The sequence below is a fragment of the Lepus europaeus genome, chromosome 9, assembly GCF_033115175.1.
Source record: "Lepus europaeus isolate LE1 chromosome 9, mLepTim1.pri, whole genome shotgun sequence".
In the NCBI taxonomy this organism is placed as follows: domain Eukaryota; kingdom Metazoa; phylum Chordata; class Mammalia; order Lagomorpha; family Leporidae; genus Lepus; species Lepus europaeus.
The window spans coordinates 8,248,452-8,265,641 of NC_084835.1; the positions used below are offsets into that span (position 1 = coordinate 8,248,452).

General features: G+C 56.5%; 1 protein-coding gene across 1 annotated transcript in view; it reads left to right on the forward strand.

The window, feature by feature from the left end:
* SLC6A11 (solute carrier family 6 member 11) overlaps positions 1-17,190 on the forward strand; it is a 113,807-nt gene that overhangs the window by 52,361 nt on the left and 44,256 nt on the right. The window contains exon 6 of the mRNA XM_062200070.1: positions 6,742-6,876. Coding sequence (XP_062056054.1) covers positions 6,742-6,876 — 135 coding nt within the window. The remainder of the gene's footprint in view (positions 1-6,741; positions 6,877-17,190) is intronic.

Sequence of the window (17,190 nt, forward strand, 5' to 3'; positions counted from 1 at the left end):
TGTGGGGTGGCGCCTGTCGTGAGGCTGAGCATCTCTCTAAGATAGATGGACAGGGGGTCCCTGGCCCTGAGGGGTCCTCAGCCTGATGGGGATTCATACAGACACAGGACCTGCATCATGGCTGGACGAGGACCTGGGTCAGCTGCTGCGGACACAGGGAAGAGTGGAAGGGACAGTGAGGTTTGAACCCGGGGTTATGTCCCTCAGACCTCCAGCCCACACTGTGCCTGTGAGGCTGGGAATGATACACCTGGAGGAGGCGTGGGATTGGATTGGTGTTTGAGAACCCCAGGCTGCACTCTGGACTGTGTGGGGTTGTCAGTGCCCGGAAAGAAAGGTGAGAAAGGGCCTGGTGGTGAGAGGAGCTGTGTTCTGGGAGCGTAGTGGGAGGTCACATGTACAGACGCGGTCACTGATTGAATGTGGGGAAAGCTTAGGAGAGAGGTGAGGTCAGCTTCAGCTGCAGAACCCTGCCGATGCCCTGGAGGCCCCGAGGTGTGCCATGGACCGTGTTCTGTACCTGTTCCTACACCTGTAGCTAGTTCCCATCCTGCGAATCCATGGAGGTCCTGCTCCAACCCACGTTCACGGGCAGACCGAGGCTGAATCTGTCTGGTGACCTCAGAACCCTCGGAAGACTTCCGCAGGCTGCCTCCCCAGCCTCGACTCCTGCCTGACCCTGCCTGGGTAGCGTCATGCCCCTGGGAGCCTCAGGTCTGTGTAGATGCAGGCAGGTCTCCAGGTCCTCCCACTGTGTTAAACCATGGGATGTTCTGAGAAGCATAAATGAGGCGTGGGCTGGACCCAGGCTGGCAGGTGAGCAGGTTTCATCTCACCTGGTCACAGGGGCTGCCTGGAGTACGGTGCAGGGTTCCAAGGCTGCAGTAGGATCACCTACAGAGAGTGCTGGGAGCAGTTAGTGATGTCTGGCAGGAGCACAAGAGGGGTGATTGGCAGTGATCTTATTACTTGTGTACAGTCTCTTGATAAGATCTGCACAGATTTGATGGCCTGTAGGTGGTCTCAGTGAACATTAAACATAATGACCAGAGTAGGGGTTAGAAGGGGCTTTGAGGGGCTGGCGCTGTGGTGTAGCGGGGTAAAGCCCTGGCCTGAAGCGCCAGCATCCCATATGGGCGCCGGTTCTAGTCCTGGCCGCTCCTCTTCCGATCCAGCTCTCTGCTATGGCCTGGGATAGCAGTAGAAGATGGCCCAAGTCCTTGGGCCCCTGCACGCACGTTGGAGACCCAGAAGAAGCTCCTGGCTCTTGGCTTTGGATTGGCACAGCTCTGGCTTTGTGGCCATCTGGGGAGTGAACCAGAGGATGGAAGACCTCTCTCTGTCTCTACCTCTCTTGGTAACTCTTTCAAATAAATAAAATAAATCTTTTTTTTTTTAAAGGAAGGGGCTCTGAGGACACTGGGGCCAATGACAGAGGCAGGTTGTCCTCGGCACCATGCCTGCATAGCCCTGTGCACTGTGGGCATTATGTAATGATACCCGTTTATACCCTGGCTCAAGGCCCTCAAAGCTCAGGCCACAGAGGAACTGCCCTAGGCCAGGGCCTGCTGGCCGGTGGCTCCCTTCACACGGCCCACTCCATCATCAGCCCTGTGGTCCTGAGTGTGTTCGTCCACGTGCCTTACTGCCCTGTGGTTTCACGGCCAGAGTGCAGAGTGAAGGTGTGAGTGAGAGCAGAGGAAGCGTAGTCTCGCGGGTGGAGTACAGACACTGCGTCGACTGGGGCTCTGCACAGAGGACATGCCTCAGAATGATCACGCGCCATGCAGTAAACCGCACAAGGGCTCCAGAGAGCTCCTGGGAGGTGCCTGTCCCACGGCACGTGCTCCGCGTGGGTCTGCTGCCTGCACGACCCCGGCACCGGCGCACTCTCCGTCCTGACCCTCAGATGGTAAATTAGCCTTCAGCTCAAGGCACCCAAGTGAGTGTTCCTCTCAGTTCCGCTTTCTGTGGCCTCTGGAGGTCCTCTCACCTGGCCCAGGACCCCCTCGGTGACGCACCCCCTGCCACTCAGGAGAGGTGGGTGGAGCACGACCGGTGAGTCGGGTGGTGTCAGAGTGGTCCCACCATGAAAAGTCCGTTCCCGTGACCATCAGCTGTTCCCGCATTTCCCATGGTAACATTCTCTTCCCTGCGTTTTGTGAGCATTGAGGAGTTGGATAGCCAAGCTCGAGAAACGTCCTGCACGTGGACAGGGTCAGCTCCTGGGCAGGCCAGAGGAGACTCAGCAGTGGAGAGCGTTAAATGAGAGTGACAGGTCTCCATCCTCCACTTGACACTTCTTCATGGACGCAGCCCAGCTGACCAGGGATTCCTCTCCGGGAGAAAAGGCATCAGGAATGTGTCTGAGGTTGTGAAGGGAGGTCACGGGTGGCACCTACAGTGCTGAGGGACACGGCAGAGCTGGTTGTTAGCATGCGTGCCTCTCCCAGCTCTCGTGAGATGTGACAGTGTGAGGTTGCCCTGACTACAGGATGCATCCACGGTTGCTTAGGAAACAGGGGTCCAGGCAGTGGCAGGTGGGGGCCAAGCAGGCTGGGGTGCCCACTGTAGACAAGACTCCATGTCTGGGTGAGATGATCCAACCTCCTGGGGTGTGTCCACAGGACCCACCGTCCATGCCCCTGGCCAGTTCCGCCTTCCTGTCTTTGAGGACTGGGTCTAAACCTCAGCTTTGTCACTTAGGAGCCAAATGACTGAGGCTCTCGTCTCTAACCTGGGAGGAAACTTGGCTGTTACGGGGATTACATCTGTGCGAGCATGGTTCAGTGCGTGGCCGTGGCATCAGGCAGGCCTGGCTGTGAGTGCCACCAGTGGTGGCCAGTCATTAGCTAGGCCATGTAGGTGAGTTTCAGATGAATTCTCTGATGTTTCTCTTATGTGAAAAGGAATTTATGGCACTTCCTCAAAAAACAGACGCCTGGAGCGGGGAAGGGCTGCCGCCGCCCTGATCGGTGTAGCCGACACGTGCCCGGCATGCCGTGGGCGTCGTGCTGCTCCCTTTCTGCCTCCCATCCCCGGTTCTCTTATTCCGGACGTCTAGTCATTCTCTGTGGGCCAGCGTCTATGCCGCCGCCCTGGAGAAGCCCTCCCTGACTGCCCCCGTCTGTGCCCCGCACAGTGCATTGCCAGCCTGTCTCTCCCCATGGGACACTTCTTGAAGCACAAATCCTAGGACGTGACTCCGTGCCCAGCACACAGGAGGAATTTTGGCGAACGAGGGAGGGAGTGGACGAATGAGCACGTAAATCTGCAGGTGACTGGACTGAACTGCGTTGAGAGGAGGCCTGGGTTGAACAGGAGAGAGGTCTTCAGGCACAGATGTCTGGAGAATTTGAGTCGGAACGATCACAGAGCGTGCAGACATAGCCGTCTCTGCACGTTTGAACAGAGGGCCCACAGCTCTTGCTAGATTCTCAGAAATGTCCCTGGCCCCTCAGGAGTCGGCGTGGTAGCACAGCAGATTAAACTGCCCCCTGTGACGCTGGCATCCCATGTGAGCACTGGTTCAAGTCCTGGCTGCTGCACTTCCCATCCAGTACCCTGCTAATGCACCTGGGAGGGAGGCCCAAGTGCCTGGGCCCCTGCCACCTACTTAGGAGATGTGGGCAGGGTTTCAGGCTCCTGACTTCAGGCTGGTTAAACTCTGGCTGTTGCAACCATATGGAAATGAACCAGTAGATGGAATGTCTGTCTGTTTGTCTGTCTGTCTCTCTGTTTCTCTGTGTATGTGTATGTGTGTCTGTGTGTGTATCCCTCTCTATCTAATTCTGCCTTTCAAATAAGTAAAATAAATTCATTTAAAAATAGATGAGCAACTTTCCCTGGCTCCCAAATGTCAACAAATTGCTGATCTTTCTTTCTTTCTTTTTTTTTTTTTTTTTTAAGATTTATTTACTTATTTGAAAGTCCTGGTTACACAGAGAGAGAACAAGATTGTCCATCCACTGGTTCTCTCCCCAAGTGGCTCCAAAGGCCAGCAGTCCAGAACTTCATCCAGATCTCCCACACAGGCACAGGGGCCCAAGCACTTGGGCCGTCTTCCTCTGTCTCCCAGGAACATTAGCAGGAAGCTGGGTGCAAGGTGGAGCAGCCGGAACTCAAACCAGTGCTCATATGGGATGACAGCATTGTAGGCGGCAGCTTAGCCTGCTCCTCCACAGCGCCAGCCCCCACGAGGTGCTGATCTAAACATACGGGAGCTGTGGCCTCACTGAGAACACAGAACCAAGTGACAGGAGGAGAGTCGATAATGAAAGGAAAATCAGAACTGGCGGCACGTATGGCTTGCAGGGACCTCTCATGGGGGTGTGGCCAGTGCCTGTGTGCCCCGCCCAGACAGGACCTTCCACGAGGCCACTTTGGGGCAGGGGCACCCAGGGAAGGGGACTGTGTCTTTCACTGCCCAGTTCCTGTACAGAGGCCCCATGCGAAGAGATCCAGTCCGCTCCACTGGGCCCAGGCACTCGCCGCCCTACAGAGCAAGTCCCGGGAACTCTGGGTGAGCACCGGGTCCTTCCCGCCCCTGAAGTCCCCTCTTCTCCCACTCGCTCGTTATTTTATATTGGCCCGTCCTCGACTTTGAAAACTTGGGTTTTGGTTAATCGTAGCGTTTCTTGTAAATGCCTGTCGGTTAATTATGAAGTGGGTGTCGAGAATCATGCCCGGCTTAAAAGACCTCATGAGATAGCAGATGACAGAAAGCGCAGGCAGGCATCCCCTTGTCTCCCCTGGGCACTGGGCTGTGATGGGGATTTCCTCCCTGCGTGATGGCACAGTGGCTGGAGAACGTGGCTGTCCAGCACACTGAGGCACTCACTGGAAGCTCGCTGAAGACCAGCCCTGGAGGGGGATGGGGGAGGGCTGGAGCAGGGGGCTCTACAGGGGTAGGGAACCTTTTTTCTGCCAAGAGCCATTTGGATATTTATAACCTTAGACAATTATCAACTTAAAATGTGGCACGCTGTAGACTTGTTGAGTTTTGAGTCCACTGGTGGTTACTTTGGCAGGGCCACAGCAGATGGTACCGGGGCCTCACACAGCCTGAGGGCTTGACGTCCTCCACTCCTGCGACACCCTCCTTCTTCTATATAAATTCTCTCCTCTCATGGTCGGAGCACTTATCATGGCCTCTCCCTTATGAACATGGTAGCTGACCCCAGATGTCCTATTGGACGGCCGACCCCAAGTGCGCGTTCGTCTGGCTTGACAGGAACCTGATGCACCAGCCCCCAGCAGCCACCATTCTGCCCTTAGGGTCTGTGACTCTGACCCTTTGGGGGCCTCATCAAAGTGGCTTCCTGCAGTCCAGGGTTCGGAACCTCTGTATCCACGGATTCCACAGCCATGGATTCAAGCAGGCATGGACTAGAAATATTAAAATGTGTGTGCCTGTGACTATTCTGAATGTGTGGACAATTTTGTCATTGTTGCCTGCACAATACAGTGTCACAACTCTTTCCAGGGCATTTATTCTGTACCAGGTATTGTAAAGAATCTGTGTACTGTAAGGTGTACAGCAGGGTGCCTGTAGGTTCTATGCAGATACCAGGCCTGAGCATCCTGGATCTTGGTGTCTGTACAACCCTGCAACCAGTCCCCAGCAGGTGCTGAGAAACAGCTATAGTTACTGTAATTGTCATTGTGTGCCTGTAGCTGCTGGTCTGTCCTGTAGCTGTCGTTTTGTGCCTGTAGCTGACATTCTGTGCCTATAGTTTTCATTCTGTGCCAGTAGATGCTGGTTTGTGCCTGTAGCTGGTGTTCTGTGTGTGCAGCTCTTGTTCTGTGTCTGTAGCTGTCATTCTGTGCCTGTAGCTGTTGGTCTGTGTGTTCAGCTGTTGGTCTGTGCCTATAGCTGCTGTTCTGTGTCTGTAGCTGCTGGTCTGTGCCTGTAGCTGTCATTCTGTGCCTGTAGTTGGTGTTCTGTGCCTGTAGCTGTTGTTCTGTGCCTGTAGTTGGTGTTCTGTGCCTGTAGCAGTTCTGTGCCTGTAGCTGTCATTCTGTGCCTATAGTTTTCATTCTGTGCCTGTAGCTGTTGTTCTGTGCCTGTAGCTGTTGGTCTGTGTGTTCAGCTGTTGTTCTGTGCCTGTAGCTGTCACTCTGTGTCTGTAGCTGCTACTCTGTGCCTGTAGCTATTGTTCTGTGCCTGTAGCTGTTGTTCTGTGCCTGTAGCTGTTGGTCTGTGTGTTCAGCTATTGGTCTGTGCGTATAGCTGCTGTTCTGTGTCTGTAGCTGCTGGTTTGTGCCTGTAGCTGTCATTCTGTGCCTGTAGCTGTCATTCTGTGCCTATAGTTTTCATTCTGTGCCTGTAGCTGTTGTTCTGTGCCTGTAGCTGTTGTTCTGTGCCTGTAGCTGTTGGTCTGTGTGTTCAGCTGTTGGTCTGTGCGTATAGCTGCTGTTCTGTGTCTGTTGCTGCTGGTTTGTGCCTGTAGCTGTTGTTCTGTGCCTGTAGCTGTTGTTCTGTGCCTGTAGCTGCTGCTCTGTGCCTGTAGCTGCTGCTCTGTGCCTGTAGCTTCTGTCCCGTGTGGGTAGTCATCATCCTATGACTGGCTTACACTGAGGACTGGGTGAAGACATGTGGTTCATACTCTAGTGGTGAACTTGTCAGCCTTCCAAGAGGAGGACATCCTGTAGACCAGAGGGTGGGCCTGGAGCTGTGGCGCCTGTGACCCGAGCTGGCTGCTGTCTCCTCTCTTCATTCTTTGCTCTCCTCCTGGGCAGGTCGTCTACGTCACCGCCACATTCCCCTACATCATGCTGCTCATCCTCCTGGTGCGAGGGGTCACGCTGCCGGGAGCCGCTGAAGGCGTCAAGTTCTACCTGTACCCTGACCTCTCACGGCTCTCCGACCCCCAGGTAAGAGCTGTGTGTGCAGTGCACAGCGTCACCTGCCGCCCCCGCCCCGGGAAGCCCCCTGCAGAGCCTCCGAGGAGCAGCTGGAAGCCTGCAGGCTCGTTCTCCAGAAAATAATGTCAAATGCATCTATGAGACACATAGGCAATCAAATACAGTGAACCCTGTTACTGGACCCTTTTGAAAAGCAAGCTTGCGACCTGGCATTCCAGGTGCTGCTTCACCAGTACCTTACCTAGCAGGATCCAGCAGGAGTCCTGAGCCAGGCTCCGCATTCCTTACCCAGAGGCCTGGCACCAGAAGCATTTTGTATTTCAGATTTTAGAATATTTTCACGTACCACAGTGAGATATCCTGGGAATGGGACCAGGTCTAAATGCAGAATCCGTTCTGTGTCTTATATACCTAGCCTGAAGGCAATTTACATCGCATTCGAAATGGTTTTGTGCATGAAATGAGGTTTCATGGTGTGAAATTATCCATTCGTGTCGTTGTATCAGTGCTCAGAAGGTTCCGGAACTTGGAGCACTTTGGACTCCGGGTTTTTGGATGAGGGGTACCCAGGCTGTGCCGGGGCTCCCGCTGAGGACAGGATGGGGGTTTCTTGAGCAGACGTTCCGCTGAAGCCAGGCGTTGGTGCGGACGCCAAGCCTTATTTGCCCACCCTGGGTCTCTGCTCTGTGCAGCATGTCTCCCTGCAAGGAACTGGGGCTTTGCTGGCCATGGAGGTCTTTGTGGGGCAGCTCAAAGAGCAAATAGGCACTGGCTATCACCGTGCTGCCTTCGGGAAGGTGCTGTGGGTTCTGAATAGTGAGCCCAAGCTTCCTGAAGCAGCTACACGGTGCTTGCGAGGATGCTAAACAGGGCTGAGAACAGGCAGTCCAGGAGCCTGGCGTCAGGCGCTCCTCCACTGCGGGTTACCAGCTCCTGGGGGGCTTTGGGAAAGCCCCCTTCCTAGAGCACAGCCCAGGCCAATGAAGAGAAGCTCTCTGGGGGAGGACCCGGGTATCTGTGGCTCTGGCAGGCCCCTAGGCACTTAGAGCTTAAAGGTTTGAGTGGGGTAAGGGGCGCCCTTTGCTGCGTGGAATCTACGCGTCGTCTTCAAATAGAGCTTGAGGGTTGCCAGGAATCCCGAGGCTGTGGCTGTTGTGGGAACTTGGGTGGAGGTGTTCGCAGAGGGCTCACCTGGGCAACCCAGATGGGCCTCGTGAGGCCAGGTGGAGCGGACTACAGAGGGGAGTGTGGTCATCTGTGCCACAGATTGCTGTGTGTGCAGGGCCTGGAGGCTCAGGCCCCTGATGCGCATCCTGAGTTGTAGGCAGAACTCCCAGGAAGAAGGAAATTAGCTCCGGACAGTCCATCCACCTTGCTGGCTCCAGCCCCTGACGGCAGCGGCTCAGCTGAAGAGCCAGTGTTGGTAAACTGCTCCCCGTGTCCCTGGTCTGTGTGTTTTTCAGTCCCTGCTCTCTGCCTCAGCCCAGGACAGGTGGCCGGCTTCCTCTGCTTCTCCTGGACTTCCGTGTCCTGGCCCTCAGGGGTCCGTCAAGAGGTGCTGAGCACCCCCCCCCCCACACACACAAACATACCGAGTTTCTAAACCCAGCTGATCATTGGAAAACCTAGGAATTCAGCCCCCAGGGGTACCCCAGGTGGTGCCTGGGCACCTGTAGCGTGAGGAGGTTCAGAGCTAGTTCTGAAGCTCTGAGAAGTTTGGGGAAATCTTGACATCTGTGACCTTCGGCCCCTCCACAGACACACACACACACACACACACTCATGCACACACGAGGCTGACAGCGTGCCTCCCAGCCCTTCTGCACTGGTCATCCCAGTCTCCAGCCTTTGCTGCTGGGCCAGTGCTTCCCTGCACGGCTGTTCTGTGGAGTGGGAGTGGGCATCCCAGCCTGGGAGCTGGGACGTGGGCCCTCCTGCTTGGCCACTAACCCTGAGTGACCATGGACAAGTCCCTTCTGTCTTTCCCTTGCAGGCCTCAGTCTGTGCACTGAGGACATGAGAGGTTGGAGTGGATCAGGGCTTTCGAAATGCCTTGAATTCCCCATGTACCATGCACACGAGTAGTGAACTAGAGGCTGGAGACCAAGCCCAGCCCTCGGCCTCTCCTTACAAATAAAGTTTTATGGGAACACTTCTGAGTTATTTGCCCACACACTGCCCATGGCAGCCTGAGTGCTATGAAGACAGAGGGGATTAGCTGAGACAGAAACCGTGTGCACTCGACTCCCTGGGAGGATTCCACAGGCCTCCATGCAGTCGTATCCATGAATGCAGTTTACTTCCATGGCCAGCGAGAGCCAGAGACCTGGCAGGGAGTCCGGCGGGCAGCCTGGAGGAATCCGCATGCAGTCTTCTCATGGAGCCATCACTGAGATGCAGCTGCCTGCTGCAGGTTTCCTGCCTAGGGAAGCTGCTCAGGGCTCACTGTCCAGGTTTTTAACAGGGGCGTTTTGTGGGGTGAACTGGCACTCTGACTGCGCTGTCAGCCACAACCCTTGGAATCCCCCATAAATCCCAGTGCTGTAGGAGCAGGCTGGGCAGCAGTCCGTCTGAATGGACTTCGGGGTCCTGTGCACACAAAACACCTGCACCACGCACAGCAAGGAGCATGCTAAGAGCCGAGTCCCAGACACCCACCCAGAGCAGCACCAGCCTGCTGGGTGCTCTTCCCTGCGCACCTGCAAAAACTCCGATATTTACAGACTGGCCTTCCAAAAGTTGGCTGACCTCTGCCCCAAGCACCTCCCGAGGCACGTGAGCCAGAGCCAACGGGCTCTGACCCCAGCTGACCCCGGCTCTGCCAGTTCCGCTCTCCACTTTTGCCGCCACCTGCCTAGTCCAAGCCACCACCACCTCCCACTTGGAAGCCCCCATGGTAGCCCCCCGACTGTCTTCCAGAAATGCCGCTTGACCCCTTCAGGCCACGCTGCCTGCAGTGTAGATCTCGTGGCCACCTGTTCTCTCCAGGCCCTTCTAGGGTTGCCTGTGGGGTTTGGAGTCTCATCCAATTGAGGGGGCTGCCTGGTGCCCCGTGCGCCTACTCTGTGCCACACCCTTGCCCGTCTCTCCGTCTCTCTGCACGTTCATTCCAGACACCAGCCTCCAACACGCAGGTCCTTTCTGCCGCTGGGCCTTTGCACATGCTCTTCCTCTGCTGGGAACACCTCCCTCCCCGGGCCCTCCTCACCCGCCTCACTTCCCCAGCATTCATTCATTCTTTTGAGCTCAGTTCAAGCCTCACTTCTCAGGTGACAGGTGCCGTGGAGACAGCCGGTGGCACTGGAGAGGAAATGGGGGGTGGGATTCAGGGCAGGGCTGGTTGTCAGAAGGGCTGATCTCCAGAAGACTAGATCTGTGAGCTGTGATGTGTTTAACTCTGTCATTGATGGCCCAGAAGTGTGTGAAGGTGTGTGTGTGTGTGTGTGCACGCGCGCTCCCTAAAAGGTGACTGCTGATTGGGGCAGGGGTAAGGAGAGTGACCCCAGGAGAGAACAGGAGACAGAACTCCATGGACTCTGGGGTTTGGGGGAGCTGGGGTGCGTTGCACAGGGATCCCCAACGTGGCCCGGTTCCTGTGCCCTGCTGTGAATGCCCCAGGCCATGGAGAAGCCGCAGGGCAGGCGCTGCTTCCTGTCCCAGCCTCCCGCTCTTGGTGGCCTGGCCTCAAGGAAGGCTTCTCCCCTCCTTGGGGAGGCCAAGTCCCCTCTACCCCAGAATGAGAATGACACGTGCACCTGCCGGCCCCAGCTGACAGGCCTGAAGGTCAAGTGTGATGACCCAGAGGAGGTCAGTGCAGACCACTGCACCCAGTGAGGCCCAGTTTTTTTTTTCTCATTTTTTAATGATGTGTTTATTTGAATGCGCATTAGAAAAATACCCCAGGACATCAACCACACCAGAGCCTTGACTTCTCCTGGTGTACGTCATATAAATCCATCTCATGTATGTACACACCTGTACATACATAAATGCCATGCTTGTGCTAAGGGAGGTCGGTTTCAAGGTCAAGGTTAAATGCACATCACAACAGACATGGACGTGGCATAGCTAGTGCACGTGGGAGGTGGGGCCCCACTCTGCTGGGGTGACAGCCACATCCTAGGCTGGCCTTAGCACTGCAGGTAGCCACGGGGTCTCCCCAGAGACAGCCGAGCCCTGAGCTCAAGGCTAGAGACAGTAGGGAGAGCGGCCAGCTGGCCCTATCTCATCATAGGTCAATGAGAGGTCAAGTCCTGTGGGTGGTGGCTCCTTTTCAGCAAAGTCTACGCTGTTGGGTTTTTGAATTTCCAAATTCTAATCCTGACTCAGATTCCCCCATTCTTGAAATTGCACCCCGAAGAAAAGTTTCCCGGAGGGGCTGCCAGGCCTGACTTTTGGGTGGTCTGTGAGGGTGGGCCCTTGTGTCTCTGGGTTGAGCAGGAGGTCGCCACGTTCGGGCCTCCTGCAGCTCTGGGGAATGGAGAGGCAGCCATACAGGTCCCTACGCCTCTGTGGGTGAGGGAGTCAGCGGGTGGGGCTTCCAGGTGAGCCCCAGGACGTGGTCACTGCCTGGTCTGAGCCCCTTGGCCCTAGGGGCTGTGCCACCTGCTTCCTTGGCAGTAGGGGTGTGAGGTTGGGGGAGGGGTAAAAGACCGGTCATCCCTCCCCAACCCTGCCCCTTCCCTGGACTCCACCAGGGTGGGGACCGTGATAGTCCCTGTGGGCAGCCGTCATCACCACCACACATCCCACTGTGTCTGCTTGTGTGTGTAGGTGCAGCAGGTGCTCGGTGTACGGGCAGAGTGAGACCCTGCTGCCCCCACAGTGGGGCAAAGGCAGTCCTGCCTGCCCTCACCTGGTTTTCCCCAGAAGAGGCCGGTGGCTTGGGCGTGACTGGTGCTCCCAGTGGCTGGCCTTCGAATCCCACGAAGGCTGGAAACTCATCTCTGGGGAAGCTGTGGAACCGCAGCTTCCAGTGCTATGCCATGGGTGGTCAGCTCTTCTCAAGCAGCTGCATCCACTCATGCTGACCTTTGCCCTCTCTCATCTCCCTGGGAGCTCGCTGGCCGCCGACATACCTGGCCCCGGACAGCACCTGCCACCGAGGGCTGTGTCCTGGTACTGGAGTGATAACTGTGAGGAGTGCACATTGTGGCTGGAGCCAGCTTCTCAGCAAATGTGTTTGGAGTTCCGGAAGTCAGGGGCCTGGGGCTGGAGGGGAAGGAAGGTCCCCCCAACTGGTTGCGCTTCCTCCCACCTCCCTGAGGAGCCTGGCTCAGCCCCGCAGGCTCTGCCTGTTCCCTGATCCCCATTCGCTCCTGACCAGACCACACCTCCCATGGCTGGGGCTCAGGTGTGCCTGTCGCTGGGTCACCCACGTTTCTGAAAGGGCACCAGCCCTTCTGATGAGCTTCAGTTCCCAGCCACTGGAGCCTCAGACCGGGAGACATCCCTGTGAGGGGTCCCCTTGGCCAGCCTGGGCTCGTGAGGCAGAGATTTCACAGGAAGGCTCCCGTGGGGACTCCCCGACTGCTGTACTGGGATTCACTCCCCTTCCCGATGCCTGGCATGCCTTGCCGTCCCCTCGGCTGCATTTCTCCTTGGCACTCGGCATCTCAGACAGGGTGGTTCTGAGTGATACTCCTCCACCTCTAGCCTGCAAGCACCGCGAGGACAGAGAACAGAGCGGGTGCTCAGGGCGGGGGCGGGGAAGCTTTTGGAAAGGAGCGAGGAAGAGAGGGAAGGGGGCCACCCAGCAGGGCCTGGGTTTGTCTGGTTAATTGCTCCTTAGAGGAGAGTGTTGCAGGTACTGGGGTCTGCTATGGAGCGAAAGGAATTTGAGTTCTTTCATCACTGACCACTAGGTGACCTTGGTTGTCCTTTCTGCTCTGTGGCCTCGGGCTGTCCCCTATGTGCTGTGGCCCTGAGGTAGGGGTCTCGGGAACCCACGCCTCTTCAGGAGCCCCCTGGCCTTCCCCCTCACATCACCAGCACGGGCTGCACAGTCCGGGGTGGGGCTTTGCACCCGGAACCGAGCTCTGTTGTTGTGCATCCGGTAAGTCCGGCTTCTCATCGAGCGCCCCACTGCGGTGTGCCCCTGTGGCCCGTGGTTTTCTCCCAGACTTCTCGTTGCTTCACTGGCAGCCCCGTGCTCTCTCCCAAGTGCTCACTCCCTGCTTGTTTCCCCCTCAGGTTTTTATTTTCTGTGTTTTCACTCCTTGGGGAGCCTAGGGGATCTTGCGAGAAATCGCATTGTCCCTGCCCCAGATTCCAGCCCCCTCACTCTGCATTGTGTTTCGAGTGTGTGTTTTCAGAGCGAGGACAGAGGGCCTGTCACAGATCCAAATCCAGATCGTGGGCTCTGCTTTCCCAGGGCGCGGGCGTGCCAGCTCCCCCACCCGCCTCCTCTGTGTCCAAACCCTGGCTGGGGAAGAGGACGCCCAAGCTGAGAGTCCCTCCCTCGGCACCCCTGATTCACAACCCTACCTGCTGGGCCTGACAGATGGGATCGCGGCGTTGCTGCCACCTGGTGGTGGCGTACTCTGCTTCTGAGTGAAGTTTGGAATCAGGGACCCAAAGGAAAGCAGGCCTCCAGGATCCTGGACTTTGAAACCAGGATGCCAGCGCAGATATAGCCTGAGGGACGTTCGATACGTTTTTGAAAATTTTGCAGACCTCACTCAGGCGGGAGGGTGGTGCCACCTTGGGACTCCAGATTCCTGAGGGTGTGCTTTGGATACACTGTATTCTAGCGTAGGGTTGCTGTTCTACCAGCACTGGTGTCTTGTCCAATGCACGGGCCCAGCCCAGACCCTGCTCTTGTCCTCACGGGGCTGATGGTCACTTGGGAGGCAGTTACGTCAGCAAAGGTGGCACTGGAGGCCCGGGCTTGGAACTGACCTCATGGGGTTCTCCTCCCAGCCCAAGCGAGGGTAAATTCTCTCCCGGGAGTTGAAACCTCGTTGCTGACGTAATATCACACCCAGTTTAAGAAAGGCAGTGAGAGCTGGATATTTTGTAACTGATACTGTCTGTGCAATCAGAAGCCACCTCGCTCGCTGGGAGTGGGTGTGGTTGTATCTGTCACAGGAGTGCACACAGCGAGGCCTGGGGAACCCCCATTCTCTGCCACATTGGTGCGCCCGCAGTCTGCAGTGTGCTGGCCGAAGAGCTGCTGGGGCACCTCTGAAAGCCGCGCCCCGGCTACTGTTCCTTGGCATCCCCCCTCCCTGAAGCCCGAGGGACTGACGTGCCCCATCTCCTAGCTCACGAGAGTTTGAAAAACCGGCTCTTACCAGTTTCCCAGATTGGGGGGCCCGAGGCTCTGAGAGGTCAGAGCCAACACCGAGACCTGGCTGATGTTCTCCATGGGGCTGGTGTCCCTGGCTCCTTCCTGCCTCTCTGCCCAGCCCCACACTGGCAGACCTGCCTCTCGGGGCTGTGAGCATCCTAGACCAACCCAGGAGTCCTGGGATTTTAGCCTCGGACGGCCTTCATCCCCACCTGCTAGGGGCCCCTGTGGTAGCTGGCCCGCCTCTGACGGGCCCTTCCTGGGGCAGGACGACCCCTCACCCCTGCTGGGGGTGACCCTCTGTTCACCAGCTCTTCCTGTTGAACCACCCACTCACTCTCTGATGACTTCTCTGCTCGAATTTTCCAGTGCCACACTTGGAGCATCCGCCAGCGCGGAACCCAGTAGATTAAGTGCAGGCTGCTCGGGCTGGTGGAGCAGCCCCAGGTGCCCCCGCCTCCTCTTCGTGCTCACCATCAGCCCCAACCTCGACAGAAGGCCTAGGCACTGTTAAGCACAGATCCCAGTTGTGCAACTTCCTGGCATTGCTCTTTGTGGGAATACTTGCGAGAGTTTGTGGAAAATGAATTAAAAGATAAGTTTGTTTTGGTGCCAAAAGACTTTGGAAATCGATGCATTTTTTTTCATAATACAGAGTTTGCCTTCTATGAACTTTTTGACTCTTTAAATGTCTTTACAGCAACTTCCTTGAAATCTTTTTTTAAAAAGATTGATCTTGTTTTTTTGAAAGACAGTTACAGAGGGAGGTAGAGCCAGAGAGAGAGAGAGAGAGAGGAGTCTCCTACCTGCTGGTTCACTCCCCCAGATGACCACAACGGCCAGAACTGAGCTGATCCGAAGCCAGGAGCCAGGAGCTTCTTCCGAGTCTCCCACATGGGTGCAGGGGTCCAAGCACTTGGGCCATTTTCTACTGCTTTCCCAGGCCATAGCACAGAGCCAGATGGGAAGTGGAGCAGCCAGGTCTCAACCGGCGGCCATATGGGATGCCGGCACTGCAGGCTGGGGCTTTAACCCGCTGCGCCACAGCGCCGGCCCTTTAAAGTTTTGACTCAATCCAACATCTTTTTTTTTTTAATTTGACAGGCAGAGTTAGAGAGAGAGAGCCAGAGAGAAGGTCTTCCTTCCGTTGGTTCACTGCCCAAATGGCCGCTAGGGCTGGCATGCTGCACCCATCTGAAGCCAGGAGCCAGGTGCTTCCTCCTGGTCTCCCATGCGGCTGCAGGGGCCCAAGCAATTGAGCCATCCTCCACTGCCTTCCCAGGCCACAGCAGAGAGCTGGACTGGAAGAGGAACAACCGGGACTAGAACCCGGCACCCATATGGGATGCCAGCGCCACAAGGAGGAGGACTAACCAAGTGTGCCACGGCACCGGCATCTTTTCTGTTTTATAGAATGGATTACATTTTCCCATTTCTTAGAACGTCTGCTGTTTTTGACAGAACACTGCATGTTGTGGATTCCTGTTCACACTCTGGATTCTGTTAGCTTCCTTTGAAGGTGCTGGTTTTATTTCAGTTGGTAGTTACATTACTGGTTGGTCACCTTGAACTTGTGCGGGCTCAGCGTAGTGCAGAGCTTTGGAAACCCTGAGCTGGTTTCCAGGCCCCACTGCCTCAATGGGACTCCAAGCTCCGTCTGCCCTCTGGGTCCCATCAGGTCCTGATGTCAGATTTTACAGATGGTCACATCCCAGATCTCTGTGCATTTTGGAATATTTGCAGAGGCTTCCCTGGCTGAGCAGTCCCTGTCCAGAGCGCAGAAAGCTCACTCGGCCCCCAAACCCACAACGTTTTACACATCGACTTTCAGATTTGGGAGTATCTTGGGTTCTGGATCTCTGGATTTGAAGGGCTCAGCTCAGTTGGGGTGGAGGTGGAGCTGGTCTGACTGAGGATCCGGGATTCTCGGTTAAGAAAACTCCTCCTTCCAGGAAGCACGTGAAAGGATCCTGGCAGCTTTCAGTTTCCACAGCTGGGAGATGCTCCTGGTGTCCATCAGGTAATGGCCAGGGGTGCTGGCCAGCATCCTGCAGGGCCCAGGATGGGGTCCTCAGCAAACAGTGACTGAGCCCATGTCTGGGCCACTGAGGGAGAGAACTCTGCCCTTGGGAATGGTCGCTGCTCCTAAATTGCTGCGTGAGAGACCTTGGTGTCCACCAGACCACTGCACTCTGGCAGGGTGGGGCCCCATGCCGTGGCGTCACTCGTCCCCTCGCAGTGGCCAGCCCCTAGTGCTCCTCTCCCATGCTCGGGTGAGCCTTGGGTGGTCTCATCCTGGATGTCTGCAGCGCAGCCCTCAGCCCCAGCCTTGCACCGGGCCCTCCACATGGATCTCTGCCCACCCCCGGTGCTTGGCTCCTCTTGCTGGCACCCCCGCCTGGACTCGGCTCTCTCAACTGCCCGCACTCTGGCACTCCTGCTCCGCCTGGGGAGACGCTCACTTCAACTCCAGGCCTTGGCACAGTGCCCAGGCAATGGTCCCAGGCGGTGGGCCTGGCAGACCCCTCTTGGGAGCGTCTGGGCTCTCAAGAGTGGTGGCCCCATTCTGCATCTGTCCACTGCCTGAACGCTGCTGTCTCTGGAACTTGGGCTGCTTTCTGCTGGGGCAGGAGGGCTGGTCTGACCTGAGTTCCTCTGTCACGACCAGAAGGCAAGACCTGACTCCCCTGCTCACCGATCCCCTCCCCCCCCTTGAATAGAAATAAAATCCAGTCTGCGCCCCATGGCCAAGGCCAAGGGACCCTCCATGACCATCCTCCACATGGCCTTGGGCATCACAGGCTCCTCTGACCTCAGGGCCCAGAGATCTGCTTGGTCACTGTACCCTCAGGTGTTCCCTGGCTGGCTCCCTCTCACCCTGCAGGTTGCAGCTCCAATGTGAGGTCACCTCCAACCAGCATTAGATCACATATTTCCCATCGAACCTTATGCCTCCAACAAAGCTCCTGCTGGTGTTATACACAGGAGCATAGGACTCACGGCTGTTTCCAGTCATCTCATGTGTATTTGTT